Consider the following 19,047-nt stretch of genomic DNA (forward strand, 5'->3'; position numbering starts at 1 on the left):
ATAGTGAGTCTAGATGACTGGAACACATGCAGACATCTGCATTGTCACTGTCTAAATACAGACAAATAAAACCCATGCATCATATATATCCTGAAGTCAAAAAAAAAGGACTAGAATTTGGGGTTTACCAGCTCTAAACATAATTGAGCTAGCACCAGTAAACATGCAAGTTAAGAAATGATAAAAGATTCTTAACGATGGGCAAACAACATGAGTAAGTCTCCAATGTTCAGAGCTTACTAGTGGTGTCTGAATTAGCTACATTACCAACAGTGTAAGATGTCTGTATGTGCTCCGCTTGTACCTCTAGATGCAGTTGTTATCTGCATTTTATTACTCCCATGATCATCTCCAAGTCATATCGTCTCCCCATGCCACTAGCGTAGCACCACACAGCACTGATCTTTGACCAGGACAGATTAATTTACTGTCCAGCTCTAAATAGCCCTTTGATGTTCCTCCTGTTCATTTTATAGAGAAGCCAGATAGACAAAGTCCATCAGTTTACTTCCTCCATGACCCTGCAAACACAGGAGTGTGTTCTATAATAATGTTTTTTTTCTAGCGATTTGCCTAGTTTAAATCTTAAACTCCGTGAGCAGTAGAGATTCCCCTTCTTCCTATGAAAGGTTGTAACACATTATGGGGCATCTCATGAAGACATGCTTTCTGGTATTCAGCATCTGAAATACCTTAGTGCTTCATTCCCGAGACAGGCTGTGGCACTGTGGCTGTATCAAGGCTACGCTAGGTTGGGAATCAGAAGGAAATATCCTTTTCTGATATTTACTTTTTGCCTGTCTTGAAATGCACATTAATCTGACTGAATTGCTTGAACTTGAAATGGGTAGAATACTTGTATAGAAACTTTCTTATTTTCTTCTTTGCAGATGATCATTCCAGGATATGTCTGAAAGCTGAAAATAGCCACGACAATTCAGACTACATCAATGCTAGCCCAATTGTAAGTACGGTAACCTATGAAAAATAATCCAAATAGTCAGTCCCTGTCTGTCTTTGTTGTTAAAATATGCTAACTTGAGGCACCTCACTGCTCAGGCTGTGGAATCTCAGGTTGTGAGCACCTCACAATGCTGATGTCTCTGGCTGTCCTTTCAAACTGAAGAGAAATAAATCTTCTACATGCACATGCAATACCCCTGAAGCTTATGTATTAAGAAAACAAAGTCACTAGATAGTTGTCCCTCTACCTTGTAATACTGTCAGGTTTTCTGTACTTGGTATTATTAACTTACGGATTATAAAAATCAACAATATAACCTTAGCGGCGATTTTCCTTCTCTGAAGAGGTAAAACTTGCTTATTCTTTTTTGCTTTGTCCTGCTAGCTACAGTCCTAGGACGAATGGTTTCTGTAGGCACAGAGAGCTGAGCTCCACAGGCTGAACTTACTCTGCAACAGACAGTGACATTTCCTCTTGTCTTTCTTCCTCTCTTGCCCTACTGATGCATAGCTTGGTGTTTCTCTAGCTCTCCTGGTTCTTCTCTGAGCTTGCTGTTTTGAAAGGAGGAATGAGATCCCTTACCACTTGTGTCTTCAGTCAAACTCCAAATAGGTCAAGCCAATTTCTGCCTCCAAATACTCCAGCATCGCTCAGCTGCCCTTTCTAACCCTACGTAAGCTGAACATGAATCCTTTCTTGCCTGTGAAAGGTGATAGGGAGAAAAAGTCTCTATTTTTAGACACAGAACAGGTATGATAGAGCCAGTGTCTCATACTGTCTCAATGGAAGTGTCATGATACCCATTTGAAGGAGGAAAAAGGCACTATGTCCTTGACCTCTGTGAGACTGCTAGTATTGGAGTCACTTTCGCTCATGGTTCTTATTCACATTAATTAGGCACTAAAAAGTTGTAGTAGGGAAACGTGATGAGAAAGAACTTAGGGTGGAGAATTACATCTCACTACAGTGGGCTGTGTGTGCCATTACTGGCTCATTTTCCTGGGGAGTATCACTCCCTCAGTTAAATCACTTTGTGTGGGCAAGACAGTTGACAATTTGCAACAGCATGAAATTACAGGCTTCCAATGTTGTTGACAATACTTTAAAAAAACCCCACAACTACATAGAAACTGTTGTCTGAGCTTTGGTTTTGTTACTTTCAGCAGAGTTCAAAAACTTCATTTCCATGGAAAAAATGTTTTATTCAAAGAGTTAAAAATACACAGAACCGTTGGGTTCATCTTCAGGATGCTTTCATCTTTGGCTTAGTGTGGAGTGTAGTTCAAAGCACCTGCACGCTTCAGGGATTGCCAGCTGCCATTTTAGAAGACAGAGCAGATGCACACAGATTAGAGAAGTTTTTGGACTACTTTTAAGTATGTCTCTGATTATACCAAGCTCTAGCTGGCCCCAGGATCAGCAGATCATTGGAGTAACTTGGCACTCCAAGGAATATGTATCCTGCTTATAAAATCATGCACAGCAGCCCAGTTCTAGGGCCCCAGTGCTCTTTTTGCCTTTCTTTGGGGTACGCTCAGTGAGTTATGTTTGGTCAAGCCATAATTTGGTAGTAGAAGCTAAGAGGTTTTGTGGCAAGCACAGGAGTGGGAGGTGTTAACTGGAAATAAGATACTGTATTTTTGTAAGAGCTTGGTTGTAATTTGCATGACTACAACATGGTGCAAAAGTGGAATTACAGCATCTGTAGACAGTGCTAAGCCAGGTTCTGCATTGGCAGCAGTACAGATGTTGTGTTTTTACCGAATAACCAAGCTGGGCTTCTGCAACCTGCCCAAAAGTCCGCATAGACACAGCTTAACTGGTTTTGGTACACAAATTTGGCTGGGGAAGGGGTAAATTCTTTCAGGTGTGTATTTGCCTGTTGAAATTGTAATTGTGGATTATAGTGTATCCCCTTAATTACACTGAAGAGAAAAGTCTTAGATTAAGGTGGACAGGACCAAGATATCCCATGGACATAACTGGGAAGAGATTTGCTTTGTCAGGATGCCCAAAGCTGATGCAGACAGAGGATCTTTGCTTCCACAGCTTTAAGTCATGGTTTTACAGGGTGTTGTAACTTGCCTTTCTATCCAGCACTTAATAAGGGTATTTTCTTCTGCAAGGTAAGAAGGTATTTCTTTTTTGTAGCTTTCCTGGACTCAAGAGTTTTGTTCAATAAAACAAGTCACACTGATGAAGCAAAAATTTTTATGGTTGTTTGCATATCTCTCACAGAAATATTTCTATGTCCAGAGATGAGTGGGTGCACAAGTGTTTCATTGAATTGGGACAAGCACCCAGTATCTTGCACAGCCATGAAAAACTTCCAAGAGAAACTCTTGAGTTCCTCTTCTTCATGGTAGGATAGGGACTCTACTGTGTAGGAAGGAGTGCCATAGACCACATTTGTGTAGATGACCTGTTATTCCAAGGAAAGGAAAGAGATGCTCCAGATGGTTTTCTGAGTTCATTTCACCAAGTCAATAGTCATTTTTCTATTTTGAAAGCAATAGGTAAAACGTGTTTCCTGAAGGTGATGCAGTGGGAGGTTAGTAGAAGGAAATCACTACTTTGCAAGCCCATAATTTAGAAAGATTCCCTGCAAACTGTTTCATTTCAAAACAAATTAAATATTTTCAAGTGAGTAAACGTAATGTAAATGTATTTGTTAATCTGGTATAGTTTTTGTATAATGAGGTGGAATACAGGAGTGGCAGAGACATTCAGTCTCTGGTGTCCCCACCTCAGAAGCCTACTGGAATACTGTATTGGGCACTTGATTCTGCCATATTCACTGGGGCTGTACAGCCGTTGCAGCCTGAGCCGGATGCACATGCTATTACTACTGCTGTTTAGTTGAGATCTTTTCTGTTAGCAGACACACATTTAATCAACGCCTTTGTAAGTGTACAGTGGATGTGGAGTACCGGTAAGTCTGCCTTTACTCACTCTTGCAAAAATCCTACCGTTTCTTTCCTTCAGACCGCTGCCTTTCAGCTTAAATAACCTCAGTAATTATCATGTCAATACAGTGACGTTCCTGGTGCATTTGTGCCTCGCGGTGCTTGGGTTAGGAGTGAGCATTGTCCTGAGCCGCAAGATGGGCATTAATAGCACAGGATCAGTACGATCTGAAATGACTGGAAAAGGATTTTTCCTCCCTGCGCGTGTGAGCTGTCTGGTGAGGGAAGAGTGTAAAATAATTATATTTAAGCTTTGGAAAGCGAGGCTTCCAGTCGTGTATGTGTCACTGGGTGTCTCCAGCTTCTGGGTCAGTGGTCCAGTCTCCAGCTGGGGCTCACTCAACCTTAACTTAAGTCTAAATGAGTGCAGCAGTACACCGTAAAAAAATCCCCACGCTAGACAATGAGCCGGCCACCTGCCCACATGTTTCTTCTTTTTAAAAAATGCTACCCCCCTCAAGACCTCCTTTCCCTCCAATATGTTGTGGAAACTGGGGTTAGATTGATGGCCTCACCATGGCTGGCAGAGGGTAAGGAGAATCAGCAAAGATTTAGTCCAGGTTCTTCCTGTAGGTCTTTAATTTCACTGTAGCGTGAGGCCAGGCAAAATGAGTCCTCAGGAGAAATTTGCAGGGTAAAAGTGAGGTAGAAATCTGTTTCCCTACTCTCTGAAACAACATAAAGTACTATGATAATAACTCTGCTATCGGCAGCTGAATGAAAGGCTTGCAATTACAGCGCAAGAAGACCCTGACTGTGCAGAATAAAACTGTGATAATTACATCTGTCATATTTGTACTTAGTCCTCATTAAATTTCAGGAAAATCATCCAGTAGTAAATAATGTGCAATCTTTGCTTTTAAATCAGAGGACATGAAAGTAAATGGGAATTCTGTTTTTCCTCATAGGGTGTCTGAGAGAGAAAAAATCCCATCAACTACATTTAAAAACTCAGTTTGCTTATTATTGAAGACACCAGACTGAGGAATGTCATTAGCATGACAGTTTGTTCAAACACAGCATACAAATTTCATCACCAAGAATAGACTGAAATTCATAATGGCATTCACAACCAGATTTACTTCTTTCATTCCATTAGGGGTTTTAAAGGAAGGATTTAAAAATTGTTTTAAATTTTAATTCAAACATGAAGATGAGGACTAGCCTACCTTTTTAATTTTAATGCTGAGATGAATGTGATGACAAAGTTCATCTGCGTTTGCTGGATATGCTTTCTTTTACAAACACAAATATACCTCCTTACTTTTAGAGACTGTCTACACTCTGTGTAATAAATACATGCATGGAAGTAGATTTTAGTGGTATTATAAACACAATAAATCTGGAAACTACACAGTAGCTTGAATCCATATGAATTTTTAAGGTGTTAAATCAGAGTTCAGCTTGCTTTCTGTCATATATGGTCTACACTGGATCTCATTCTGATCTCATATAATTTAGGAACATTTCAGCTAGACTCAGAGGATTTAGATCAAGGTAAATATGGTGTGACTGAGACCACATCTTACCCAGCATCTTTCTGTGTGGAAAGTAAGGATCTGACAAGCCGAGAGGGAAGGTAAAGGGCAGGAATGAATCAGTATATCATTTACATGCGATTTCAGAATGATCACTGATGCCTATTGACACTTTTACTTCAGTTTACAATTTTAGAAGACTACTTAACAAGAATCTGTATGTGCCACTCTCAAGTCTAAATATAATAAATTTGAGGATTTACTCTCAGAATGTATTGATTTTGCTGTATTTCACCAGCATTATCAGTGAAACCATGCAGCAGCATGATCTCTATATAAATACACCACAAATTTCAGCATTCTTCAGGGAAACCTTGCAAAGTCTTAGGATAAGGCAACTGGATAGTAGAACTGTTGAAGGAAAAACTAAAGGAGTTGCTTTTATTCTCTAGTAAAACAAAGGTGGAATTGTGGTCCAATATTAATTTAGCAAAGGTTCAACTAATTGTGATACTGTGTTCTTTATACATTTTCCTACTTTAAGGTACTGTAAGTCAACTTATGTTACAAAAATCATAAAAAGAACTGTAGAAAAACACAAATTGTGCCACTAACTTAATATATAGGGACTTTTTCATTCATTTTTCTGTGGTATTTCTTTTCCAACAAGAAATCTGAATGTTACTCCTTTTTGTTTCCATTTGCTTTTGACAGTGGTAGTGATGGAAATCACCAGAGTCAGCTGCGTGGTCAGTTATAGTAATCCTTGGTCCCTTTCTTTCCCTAATACAAAATCATTGAAAAATACATTGAAACATTTTCACCAGACTTGCCTTTGTTGTATTGCAGCAGAAAATGAGAATTCCACCGTAGTATAACAGTTGTAATAATTGCAGCTTTTTCTTGCCAAAAATGGCTGTTCAATCCATTCTGATGTAAGTATTGTGAACTTTGTGCTTTGATGGGGACACAGAGGGAAAAATCTTGTTCTTTTTGAGCAATTACTGTTACGGTGATTTCTGAAGGTTGTTGTGTTGTAAAAAGTTACCAAACAGTCGATTTTTGTTTTAATACTTGATAGTATGGAGCCTGCTGTTCTCTATTCTTCTCTGGAGAATGCATTTTCTGTTTTATTTTCATGAAGTGAGAAATCTGAGGGATCCTTGAAAGAAGATAATGACTACTGACATAAAAAACCCACCTTTTACTTGATCCTTGATTAGTTAGTTTAAAACCCATTACTGATTTCATTTCTTTATTCAAACTTCTGTTGACTTTGATAGATTAAGATGCCCTTGGTCTTCCCGGTGACCTTGAGAGAGTAAAAAAGAACATAACAAAAACATTCAAGAACCATCTCTTGCAGTCACCTACTCACGTTAAATTGAATGTGACCAGAGTAGTGATTTCTCACAGTTTTCTTGAAATACGTGGTCTTTAAAACAGTACTTATAATAGAAAATTGATGAAACCAGGAATTTCATTTAATTAGTTTAATCTTTGCTCTTATTTTTGTTCAGTTTAAGATCATTTAATAGTGTGATAGGGCTTTCTGCCATCTTCTATTTGCTCCAAGCAAGAAGAGTTTCTGCTCATAATTGTTTTCTGTGCAACACAATGTGCTTGGAATGTAATAATTGTAATTGTCTTTTGAATTATTGTTAAACTGCTGATACACTTCACTCCTCTGTGCTTATTGTAATGTTTGCCACGTTCCAACAGCACCTTTGTGACAGAGGTTGATTAATGCTGAAATGCCAAGATTGGCCTACTCCTGATTTATCATCTGAATGCTGAGAAGTATTTCCTCCATGACAGTGCTATTTGCATCATCCTTGATTTCTTCTGCTTTGTTTTCTGGCATGTCTACACACAAAAGAATTTCGTTTAAGAAGAAATTTGAAGTAAATTAGTATTTTTCTAAAGTTTGGTGTATTCACTGTTGGTTACATTTCCAAGTCAGGCTCTCACCTATTAGACAAGTGACATCATTTTGAAGTGCATGCAGCCTCCAACAGTTTCCACCGGGAGTTGCAAGTCCTCCTCAGTGCAGGTTGATTTTTCATAGATAAGATTTTTAGTTCCAGCATAGGAAAATATTTAATCATATTATTAAATCCTATAGATCTCTGTGGGATTCAAAACAAAACAACCACAGAAATTATTTCAAACATAACGGAGCAAAAAATCCCTTTAAGCCTGACTTTTCCTTAATCATACTTGCCGTTGTTTTCAGCTGTGTTTAGTTCAGTGTCTCAATTATTACAAAAACAAAAAAGCTCAAGAAGTGGACCCATGTGAAACTCATGAGGTTCAACAAGGCCAAGTGCAGGGTCCTGCACCTGGGTCGGGGCAAGCCCCAGTATCAGCACAGGCTGGGGGATGAAGGGATGGAGAGCAGCCCTGCCGAGAAGGACTTGGGGGTCCTGGGGGATGAAAAGCTGGACAGGAGCTGGCAATGTGCGCTCACAGCCCAGAAGGCCAACCATATCCTGGGCTACATCCAAAGCAGCGTGGCCAACAGGTCGAGGGAGGGGATTCTGCCCCTCTGCTCCGCTCTGGTGAGACCCTACCTAGAGTCCTGCATCCAGCTCTGGAGCCCTCAGCGCAGGAAAGACATGGACCTGTGGGAGCAGGTCCAGAGGAGGGCTACAGAGTGCTGGAACACCTCTCCTATGAGGACAGTCTGAGAGAGTTGGGGTTATTCAGCCTGGAGAAGAGAAGGCTCCAGGGAGACCTTATTGCAGCCTTCCAGTACTTAAAGGGGTCTTATAAGAAAGACGGGGATGGGCTTTTTAGCAGGGCCTCTCACGACAGGACAAGGGGTAACGGTTTTAAACTAAAAGAGGGCAGATTCAGACTAGACCCGAAGAAGAAAGTTTTGACAATGAGGGTAGTGAAACCCTGGCCCAGGTTGCCCAGAGAGGTGGTAGATGCCCCATCCCTGGCAACATTTCAGGTCAGGTTGGATGGGGCTCTGAGCAACCTGGTCTAGTTGGAGATGTCCCTGCTCATTGCAAGGGGTTTGGACTAGATGACCTTTAAAGGTCCCTTCTAGCCCAAACTATTCTATGATTGTATAAAAAAAAAGTTGCTGATTTTGAAATCATTCCCAAGTTTTTTTTGCTAATACTGCTTTCTGAAGAAAGCTGTTTTTTCCCTGGTTTCATAATACCCACAGTAGTTAATGTCCTGCTATCAGAATTGCTTTTGTCAAAAGGCAAAGAAAGCAAGGTTGAAATTTGTTGTGAACAATTGCTTGTTGTGAAGAGTTATTTGCTGATAAGAGAAGCATCTCAATGAAGCTCAGAATAAAATGATGGTATTATGGATGTCCCAGTCAAGGTTTTTTGTAACTATGGGTGGTGAATCAGAAGTAAGCTTTTATTCTAAATGGATTCAGTGATTTCATTCTACCTGTGTTGTGTTGTCCTGGAGAATTTTAATATTAAGTCCGGCTTAATTATACATCAGAAAATTAGAAACATAAAAGTGATCTCTTCCTTTTTGCAACATTCATCATATTGTTAGAATGTTAGAATAACTTACATCTGTTCTTTTATGGTTCTTCCTTCTTTTATATTGCACATAATTATGAGGTGCCTTCTTTTACGCTGACATGTACCATCATTGAAAATTTTGATAGGCTATGAATAAATTCAGTAGATGCCTCTTAATGCAAATGTGACTCACATTCATTCTTATTCAGATCTTTACTTACAGAACAGAATTGTGTATTGAGGCAAATTCTGCCTTCAGCTACATGGGTATAAGTTAACTCTCACTGACTTCAGTGTCACTGAGTCACACCCACACATCTGAGAGCTGAACTGGGTCTCCTCTCTTTATGTTCAAAGTTTTGTCTTACCCAGTTCAGTGTTAGAATGAGTTTGTTTGTTTTTTAATCCCATCAGCAGATCTTCTTTTTCAGCAGAATGGGTCCTAAGATTTAGAACCAAGAAAACCACCCATCAGTTTGAAAACATTCATTGTAACACACTAATCCTATTTACTCTTGATGGCTTTGTTTCCTAGATTCTTTATTTTTTCTGCTCAGTGAATTTTCTACTTCTTGAATTAAATGTAATAATTAAGGTCTTTAAGCAGAACTTCCTCTATTGAGGCCAAATCCACACATTTAGATAGATCAGTTAACCAGAAAAAGCCAGAAACTGAATTTGTTCCTCATTTTTGCTGTTTTTTAGTTACATGTGCCCTTGACTGGCATGGTGGAAATGGAGAACGTATTTAGATGTGTGGAACATTCTTAACACTCAGTGTAGAAAAATGTTTCACATGGCTCCCAGGTTGCTATGAAACCACGAGTACTGATCTCAAATAAATGCCTTTGTCAACCACCATAAATGATTTACACTACATATTGAGGACATAGGACATTGCTCATCATGTGTGCCGATATTCATCTTGTAGCATCAGCCTTTTGAGGAAAAAGTTCTTCTCTGAGCTTATAAGTAGAAATAAAATTCTTTGCTTGCCAATAAAGAGTGGAGGGACATTACATTCCTTTAGGAAGTCCCTTGTTTCTACCCTTGCATACATTCTGTCTCTAACACAGCAAGGGGTTTTCTTTTAAATAAGTGCAGTCTATGTTTCCTCTCCTTATTCCAGATGGACCATGACCCCCGAAACCCTGCATATATTTCCACCCAGGGCCCTCTTCCTGCTACTGTTGCTGACTTCTGGCAGGTAAGTTAAACATCTCTTTGAAAACTGAATTTATGTTACAAGTCAAATGTTTTCTTGTGCTTCTAGAAATGTAATGTGTATAAAAATCTGTTGTGCTTGAGTCACAATAGGTAGAAAAACCTTAGTTCAAATGCCTTTTAAAAATCTAGTACATGGATATTAAAGACATTTATGTGTATGACAAGGCCGGCTAAGAAATAGCTGATCTGGAAATTACATTGAAAACCTCAGGCCAAAGTATTCATATTTTAGTGCCAAACTTCACTAATTAAACTGCTGCCAAGGACTGGATGATTTTCAGAGGGCCTGACCTTCTTAAGAGTGTAGCCAGAATTCATTGTCATTCTCCAGATCAAAAAGGACCTAACACTATGTGCAATGAATTTTTCCATTGAAACCAACTTCTCACATGTCCCAGTTCCCCAAAAGGCTTAAATTCTTATGTGTTTTCCCTACCACACGTAGCTGAGTTAAATGTTAAGACCCTGCTTGCATAAAGTTAAGTAGGCGCATAATTTTTTGCAGGATTGGGGCTAAAGCAGTAGTTACTGATGCACAAATATGAGCTTGCTTTGCATGCAGTTTTTTTACATGCTGGTGCAGCTCTCAGATTTGGACATACACACACTGCCAGGCTAGGTGTGTGTGATTGTGTGACAGAAATGCTGCATTAGATATTCCTTTGTAAGTGTAAAAGTGTGCCTGAAAGCTTACTGAAGTTGCCTGGGGAGGAGGTCAACTGGGGCTTACTATCAACACGAACATGTGTTTTTAGTATTTGTTTTGCATTATGAATTTAGAAGCTTTTGTTCTGAAGATAAAGAATATCTACTTGAGAAATTCAGAAGTGCCATTGTATTTTAGGAGCATGTATCCGTTGAAATCATACTCCCTCTTCACCTGCATCACTTGGTCTCTGATTGGAAAGTGTTAACTGATCTCTATTAAAGATAATTTCCTGCTGTCTCTGATGAGGAATTGTGACATTTTCAAGAAGTTCGATTGTGGTGCCTCGATATTTAAATGCTCAGTCTGAGATATTTTGGGCCTGGTTTTTAGAAGTCCAGAGCAAATTCTTTCTGCCCAAAGTCAGTTGAGCTGTTGTTCTGCTTACATTTGAAGTAACTTGTGATTTTTTTCTTCAGTATCTTTTTTCCTTTGGTGAGTGGATTCCTTATGTCAGGCATGATATTTGAAAATGTATTTCTTAAGTTAAACGTGCAAAATCAAATACTATTCTGTAATGAAATTTTATGATTTCTAAGGCCTGGGTTTTTTAATTGTATATTTTTGCATATTTGTATATTTATATTGTACATTTTTACCTGTAACTGCATCTTTACATGTTGACAAAAATGTATGTTCTCATTTTTAAAAGAGATATTTAAAGAACAAACGTTGTACAAGCACTGCTGCTGACACAGAAATCAGAATTAATCATGCCAACATAGTATGAACGATGTATTTTGTCATTCTCCCTTTCTCATTTCAACAGTTAGGCAAACTGTTTGCACAGACACAGAGTAACTAGAACTGAAATGTTATTTCTTTGTTCTGTAGTCCAATCTTCATTCCAACTTTGTACTCAAAAGGTCTTTTTCTTGACTTTCTTCATGCTGTTTGTGAGTGGAGAGTCTTCACTTTCCTTCTGCTCTTTTTAGCTATTTCTCCTCCCAATTATCCATCAGTGAAAGTTCACTCCGTCTCCCCACCAGATTTGCTGTATACATCTCCACAGAAACCATTTGGCAGCCATGGTTCAGCCTTCTGCTCAAGTGTGGCTATGTGTCCATTTTTGTTGTGATATTCTTTTATTGTTTCTTCCATTAGGTTCCACCAAAAAGTTTGTTTCTTAGATTTATTTTGATGATGTCTGTTACTTCAACATAACAACCTATGTCAGATTGGTCCCTCACCCACTCTTCTTAAGCTTAAACTTCCTACAGATCACATGTCAATGTGCCAGTTCCTGTCCCAAGCTTTTTACATGGCCCGGGGTATCAACCAGGTGTAATAAACAGGCCAAGAGAGATTAACTCCTTACAGAACACTGCATCGATAACCGCTGACGTGTAGTTGGTCCATTGTACAAGGCAAAAGCCATGGCTTGAAGTTGTTGTGGTTTATGCCCAGATGCAGGAGCAAAGTTTATATCCATTTTTCACCTAATAGTACCTATTTTAAGGTAAAGCATGGGAAACCTGAACTTGCTATGGAAAACAGAGTATTAACTCCTTTCAGGGCAGGATCCTTTGACGTTTACTTGAATACAATTTTCTGTAGTTTATACGGACCATGGTGCTGCCACCAGGGATTGTTTAAAGATTCAATTATTCGTTCCTGATACATCTCCTCACTCTCCCTCCTCCACTTAATACCAGCTGTTGCTGATCTGTTTTGCTTTTTTCCCCTTTTGTGTGCTCAGTGAAGCAGTTTTCTGACTGGTAGTGAGAAGAGTGACTGACTCCAGAGAGACCTGGGACTATTCTGCTGTTCCTTGTCTAAATGCACAATGTCATGCTTTAGCAAGTCCAACAGAAACTCTTGGAGCTTGGTGTCACCTTCTATGGCAATATTTACTAGATGCGTTACTTCCTATTTTTGCAGAGTCTTAGCTGCTAAGATTCCCAAGAACCTAGTTGCATGGTGAACATCAGCCACTCCATTTTATCTTGACTGAAAGGCTACCCCAGCAAGAAACGGTTATAACTGTTTCCATTCCTGTAGGCATTGCAAGCTAATTTCTAGACAACACTTGTGTACAAAGCATTTCTTTTACTTGAAAGTGTAAGACAACTTTCTTGGCATTTACAACACAACTGATAACTGTAATGAAATGCAAACTCCTGATTTGTCCTGACTGTCTAGATTCCATGCTCAAATTCCAGAGACACAGTTTCTAAACTTCATTTGCCTTATACTTGCATTCGATTCTTCCACCCATCACTGGCTATGTCTACATTAGCAAGCAGTGTGGCCCACTATGAATGGATTTGTAGAGTGGTTTTACTTTAGACCAACTGTTCAGTAGTCCGATGGACCAAATGCCTGTTGGCGGGGGAGGAGGCTACAGATGCGTCTGGAGGAAGCTTCTTCCAAAAGGAACTCAGTTCCTGAGCTTAAACACTGCTCTGCAGTGTCTGCTGCTTTTCATGTCTGTCCTCTACATGATCATGTGGCCACATCCATTATCTCTATTTAAGACCAAACAGATGATTTAGTTTTGGATAATCTTTTTTCCTAGTTTTATTGGCAGTGCCCTCTAAAACCTATTATGTTGATCCAGTGCCCAGTATTTTTGTGCAAGTGCTATTAGACACTCAGCAATCAAATTCCCATTTACTGTTTTCAAGTTGCCCAGATCTGAACAAAGACCATGGTCAGCTCAGTATCTTCTCTTTCCCAAACTGGGCAAAGCTTTTTCATGAAACACTGATGATGCTTTGTCCAGGCTCATCTTGTTTAGCATTCTTACAGAATGAAGCAAATCCATGCCTAGTACCACTAATGGGACTGGAAGGGACCAATTTCAATCATCTCACGAGTGACCACTTCTTGGAAGATTATGTCCTTTTTGGTAAGGTGAGGAAGAAGACCAGGTATTGTTCTTCAGTACCGTCAAACTTGAGCCACTACAGCTGGCAATTAGGCTCAGCATTTTCTGTACACCTTTCTATTCATTTGAGTTTTCATGTTGACCTGAGAGAGATAAGCTTGATGGAAGTTTCTCTTTCAAAGACTCAGTCTTTGAGCTGGAGATAGTCCAAACTCCTGTATATTGGTCATTTTCAAATGGTGTTCAAATTTGTATACGTTGTACAAATAATAATGATGAAAAAGGCAAGTCTTACTCTGGCTTTTCTAATGGCATAAGACCTCTTCCAGGCATCAGACTTCCACAGTTGTCTGTGTCCCTTCAGTTTACTTCTCCAGCTCATTATATACTTGGCATAGCTCCTCTAAGTCAGCAAGTGCTAAGTTAGTTCCAACTTTCCTGGCTTACGTATTTCTTTGAAAACTTTCTAGCCTGCAGGAGTTGTGTTGTCAGTCATCTCATTGATCTGTTTTGCCACAGGGCTTCCTAATCTGTCTGGAAACTCTGTGTTTGCGGCTCAAGCAGAGATTTCATCTCTGCCTGCATGTCATCTCTTAGACCGCTCTGGAAATTTTCCAGCTACTACTTTAATTAATTTTGAAAAGCCTCCAGCTGATTTAAGTGTTCTTTTAATTTCATCTACTCTTGTTTTCATCTCTTGTTACCAATTACTATTTCTGAGAGATATGTTTTTCATTGATTCTATTTTGGTTCAGTGGGAATTCCACCTCATGATTCCCTTTCTTGAAAACTGGATGCTTCTCCTCACATGGTATTAATCCATTTTTACCTAAGTGGTTAAACAATTTGTCAGGTCTGTGGGTTGTTTTCTTCTCAGCTGGAAAGAGAATTCATCCTCAGGATAGGGTTTTGCTTTGATATAGTTCCATTTTATTTACAAAGAAAATACAAAGTTTTATTTCCTTGAACAAAGACAAAATCAAATAACAGGCAATAACTTCTTTTTTCCAAACCTCATTCACCCAGTGTTTTACCCCTAACTTCTCTTTCAGCTTTTCTTCTACCAGGATCACAATGCTAGTTTGTCGAGCTGTGCTGGTGGTTTCTTTATTCCTTTTACACATTTTTGTTGCTTATCTGGATTAATCATCTTGCCTTGATTAATGCCTCTCTCTCTACATTAAGCATATCAGTTTCTAGAGAAACTCGTGGGTCCATATGCTTCACTTTTCTCTTGTTTTTGATGATAACTTCTGTAATTTCAGTTATCAGGCTCCATAAAAGAGTTTGCGTGTTTCTTACATTTATCTTGACTGAAAGGTGATGATTTTGTCCAGCAGCTTCAGTGAGATTTCACTCAGCTCTTTCACATAACGCTATTAAAATTCAACAGCTCTTTGAACGTAATTCAAAAGAAAGAAGGTGTAGAACATTTCTGATCTATAACAAGTTTTCGCAGCAGGAGTTCCATGTTGTGAATAATTCTGGAGGCATAAAATTTTATTATTTTCCGTATGTGCTGGGTTGTAATTCCATGAAGTATTTGACATGAAGTGCATGTCTTAACTTGCAAAGTATTCTAAGAAGCAAGGGATGGTAATATGCAATAAGCTATTCCTAGGAGTTAGGATATTTAGAACCAACTGTCCTTGCACTGAGAAATTGTTCTTAATTATGCCAGTTTTATAAATTGCATGTCAGCTAAGGTTCATAATCTCCAAATGGAGATTTCTGTAGGAGGCCATAATTTTTCCCTCTGGAAAATACCCCACATTATGCCTTGCTTTCATAAATCCACCTACATTTGCCCATTTTCCCCTTCCCCCTTTATGGAGGGAAGTGCATTTTCATGTTTTTGTATTTTGCCGTATTAAATGAAATAGAGGGACAGATCAAGCAGTTCCTGCAAAGTGACTTAACAGGATATAATTTAGTTGCCTTAGAAAATGAAATTGTGTATGCTATATATTTCTCTATTTGTTGTCTTTCTGTGATGTCCTCCCTCCATGACCAACATAATAAATATATGAACATGTAAGTTCTACAGAAGGTGTAGAGAAATATCATTTTTGTCGTTTTGCAGGTGTTCAATAAGGTTCAGAGCACCTACAACAGTAAGTCATGAGACTAAATACAGTCAACACTTGTAGTTTGGACCAGAAAATTCCCTGGCTCTTGCCTGAATAGATCTGTAGCTGAGACTAGATAGTTCCCCAGATGCCTTAGTCCCTGAAAGACTCCAGTCTGGCAGGGACGACAGAGCAGATACCACTCATGAACAGCACAGAGTCAGACACAGGACGAGGAAGGCAGACTTCAGGTGCTGCCCCTTTGTGGTCAGGATGCTCCCACAGGAAGCCAGAGCAAGCTTCATCCTACGTGTTCTGGATCAAACCAACGCTTTTCATTACCCCGTCTTTCCTCCACTATTTGCCAATACATGAAATATTCTTGAAATGGGAATGCACTTCACCCTTCTTGTTAAAGCTGGGCATCTGTTGCCAACAAACAAAAAGAAAGCTCACTTGAGTGGAGGTTTACATTGTTGTGATTATAGGGAGTAGGAAGACCTCATTTCTGCTCCTTTGGTTATTTTCTATTTTTATTGCAAGGATATTAAATGTAAAGTGCAGAAGGAGTCCCAGGAGTAAAGACCTGAGCCTTAATGTGAGCCAAGGAATTTGGTTGCCGTTTGCTTTTTGTTGCCCCCAGTCCCGCATTTCTTAATCTAAAATTATTTTTAGAATAATTTTTCTCTACCCATGTATTATCAGCGTCCATTCAAAAACTGACTGCTGTTTTCCTCACAGATCACACTAGCATGTTAAGAACCCAGTTCCTGAGTTGCAGTCTTGAGGACATGATAAATCTTTGCATGTCTGTTTGGCAACACTTGCTTCTCTCTTCCAGTTCTGGAATTCAACAAAAGAAATACAAATACTGTCAGTTGACTGTTTCCTGTGTAAAAAGGATTAGTCATTAGTCACCTCCAAGGGCAAATCCCAGTGGGCAGGAGACCGTGTCCCAGTAGCTGAATGAATCTCCCCACAAAATCGATGCTCCAAGCCCATGGGCTGAGTCGGAACAACTGTACCAAACCCTCCCCTGCTCTCATTGCTGGTTTCAGTGCTCCCAGTTCAGCATGTTTTGTGAGTGCTGAAATTAATTTACAGACTAAATTATTTTTCTGCATTTTGTTCTTCTGTGCAGAACACAGTGCTTTCAAGCAGTCTTGATTCCCAAGAATCCTTGCCCGGAATGGGATTTCCTGCATGTCTAATCAGTTCTCACCTTCAGAAAGAAGAGCAGATGAAAAGCGACACAAAGCAATTCAATGTGTAAAATATGCATATTTTAATTTAATAAAAGAAAAACAGCAAGGGAGAGATAGGCACAGAACAGTAGCCCCTAGAGCTCTAGTAGCTTGTCAAGCCGTGTGAAATAAATATAGCATTAGGAATTCCATAGGCATTCAGTAAAGGAGTGTGTGTTTACCATGCTCACTTCTAATTATAGCTCCAGTTGGAGAAGTTGTCCTTTCAAAATTTCTGTGCCTTTATTGTTTAGGTTCCACTTTTCCATTACTAAAGTGAAAAGCTAATTACTGGCAATTTTGGTGGACTTTCTCTCCTTAATGTGGTTTTGTCAGCAATGCAATACTTAATACCACTCATATTTAAATTATTTAATAGTAAGGCTTGAGTTAGGCGTCTACTGAGGAGAATAAGAGCAGTTTATGTCTCTCTGAGAAAGCCAAAGTTATTGCAACACATACGGTTGTCTTGAGTTTGCCTTTCCTGTTGACTTCCAAAGAAATGTTGCTGGAGCAGCAGCAACGTAACACATGGAGCCAGTCTGATGACCACGTATTTATATATGGTCCTCTCTGAAGCCACCTTTTCAACTGCAAGAGTCAGATATCTTTTTAATTAAATACAGATTGTTGATTGTTAGTTTTTCAACCTACAAATTTGCTTAGCTGTCTGTCATAGCTATGACTTTGCAAATGGCAATTCTGACTTTGCCAAATTTGACCTATTTCATATCAAAATGATAAGTCATTTTCAACCAAAATGCTTCACAAAAAAGATTGCTTTTTGACTGGCATACATTGTGATGTTCTAGTCGATAAAACAAATATAAATTCACCCCCAAACTTTTTTTTCAGTTAAAAAAAGGTTTTTTTAACCCATTAAAACATTGAATTTTTGTTTTAAAATATTCGAGAAAATACTATTTTCTGACTGTCTCCATTCAATACAGTGTTTTCTGTTTCCAATAGAGAACTTGAAAGAAGTCACACTTGAGTTAATGACTTTCAAGATATGTAATGGTATGAATATTATCTGATGCAGCAAGGGTTAGTACCTTGCTTTGTTGTTGTTTTAAGACTTGTGTTTATTCATGTTGAGTTTGAATATCATTACAAATTATTTGGTTTCTTCTTGCTTATTTGTTTGCTTTTCCAAATAGTTGCATTTACCAACTATTTGGGAAGCCTAAGAGTTTAAAAAGGTGAATTCTTTAGTTTGCTGAATATCTCTCCCAGAAAGCAGCTGGTGTGATTAGACTGTTATTTTTAGTGAACAGGCTGGATTTAACTGATTGTCCCATCCATTTTCTACTTTTAAATCATCACATTTTAGAAACTTCTCCACCAGTATCTGTCAAAAGAAGAGTGTCTGGTTGGAGCACATATCTTGTCATTTCCCCATCACTAAAATAAAGAAGAAAATGACTGAAAAGGGGGTTTGGAGAGAATCATTCATTATAAAAAGAAGCTTCAAAATGATGAAGTGTCTGAAAAAAATAAAGGGTTTCATATTAACCATTTTATTTACAAGCTAGTAAACAAGCAGATTTTAAAACACAAGCTTTCAGAAACTGGTGTTTTATCAGATTTATGGCAGTGTTGTAACACTGGTTCTCCTATTTGTGGCTTTGTTTTTCTCCTTACTTGAAAAACCAGTTCTGTGCTCCTCTGCAAGTAATTCGTACTAAATATAATTCACCCCAATGTGGAAGTCCTTTGTATGGGACTAGCATGCTGGATAACCACAGCATGAGGTCTCTACACGTGGTGGATTTCATCAACAGGGAATCCTGCGGATGTCAAACGCACTGCTCATCTTTGGGTTGCAGGATTCAGCCTTTAGTTTGCAATAAATGGAACGGGATAGTGTTACTCTTGTCTAAGAAATGTTTTGAGGATGATGCGTACAGCAGGACATCATTAAACATCATTAACGTGTTACTCTCTAGGCATGTAGGCTGAAGGTAGACATGTCACACAAAATTATGCACTTCCCTTTTCAGCCAAGCATGAATTGAAGAGCTCTGTAATGAGCTCCTATACAGACTTTATCACTTCCAGTC

At 38.9% G+C, this 19,047-nt stretch overlaps 1 protein-coding gene across 1 annotated transcript in view; it reads left to right on the forward strand.

Moving 5' to 3' along the window:
* Positions 1 to 19,047, forward strand: part of PTPRN2 (protein tyrosine phosphatase receptor type N2) — a gene marked incomplete at its 3' end in the record, with an annotated part of 669,211 nt that overhangs the window by 614,627 nt on the left and 35,537 nt on the right. The window contains exons 16-17 of the mRNA XM_081996867.1: positions 891 to 964; positions 10,038 to 10,115. Coding sequence (XP_081852993.1) covers positions 891 to 964; positions 10,038 to 10,115 — 152 coding nt within the window. The remainder of the gene's footprint in view (positions 1 to 890; positions 965 to 10,037; positions 10,116 to 19,047) is intronic.

Source organism: Phaethon aethereus (genome assembly GCF_964289735.1).
Source record: "Phaethon aethereus genome assembly, chromosome: 2".
Classification (NCBI taxonomy): Eukaryota; Metazoa; Chordata; class Aves; order Phaethontiformes; family Phaethontidae; genus Phaethon; species Phaethon aethereus.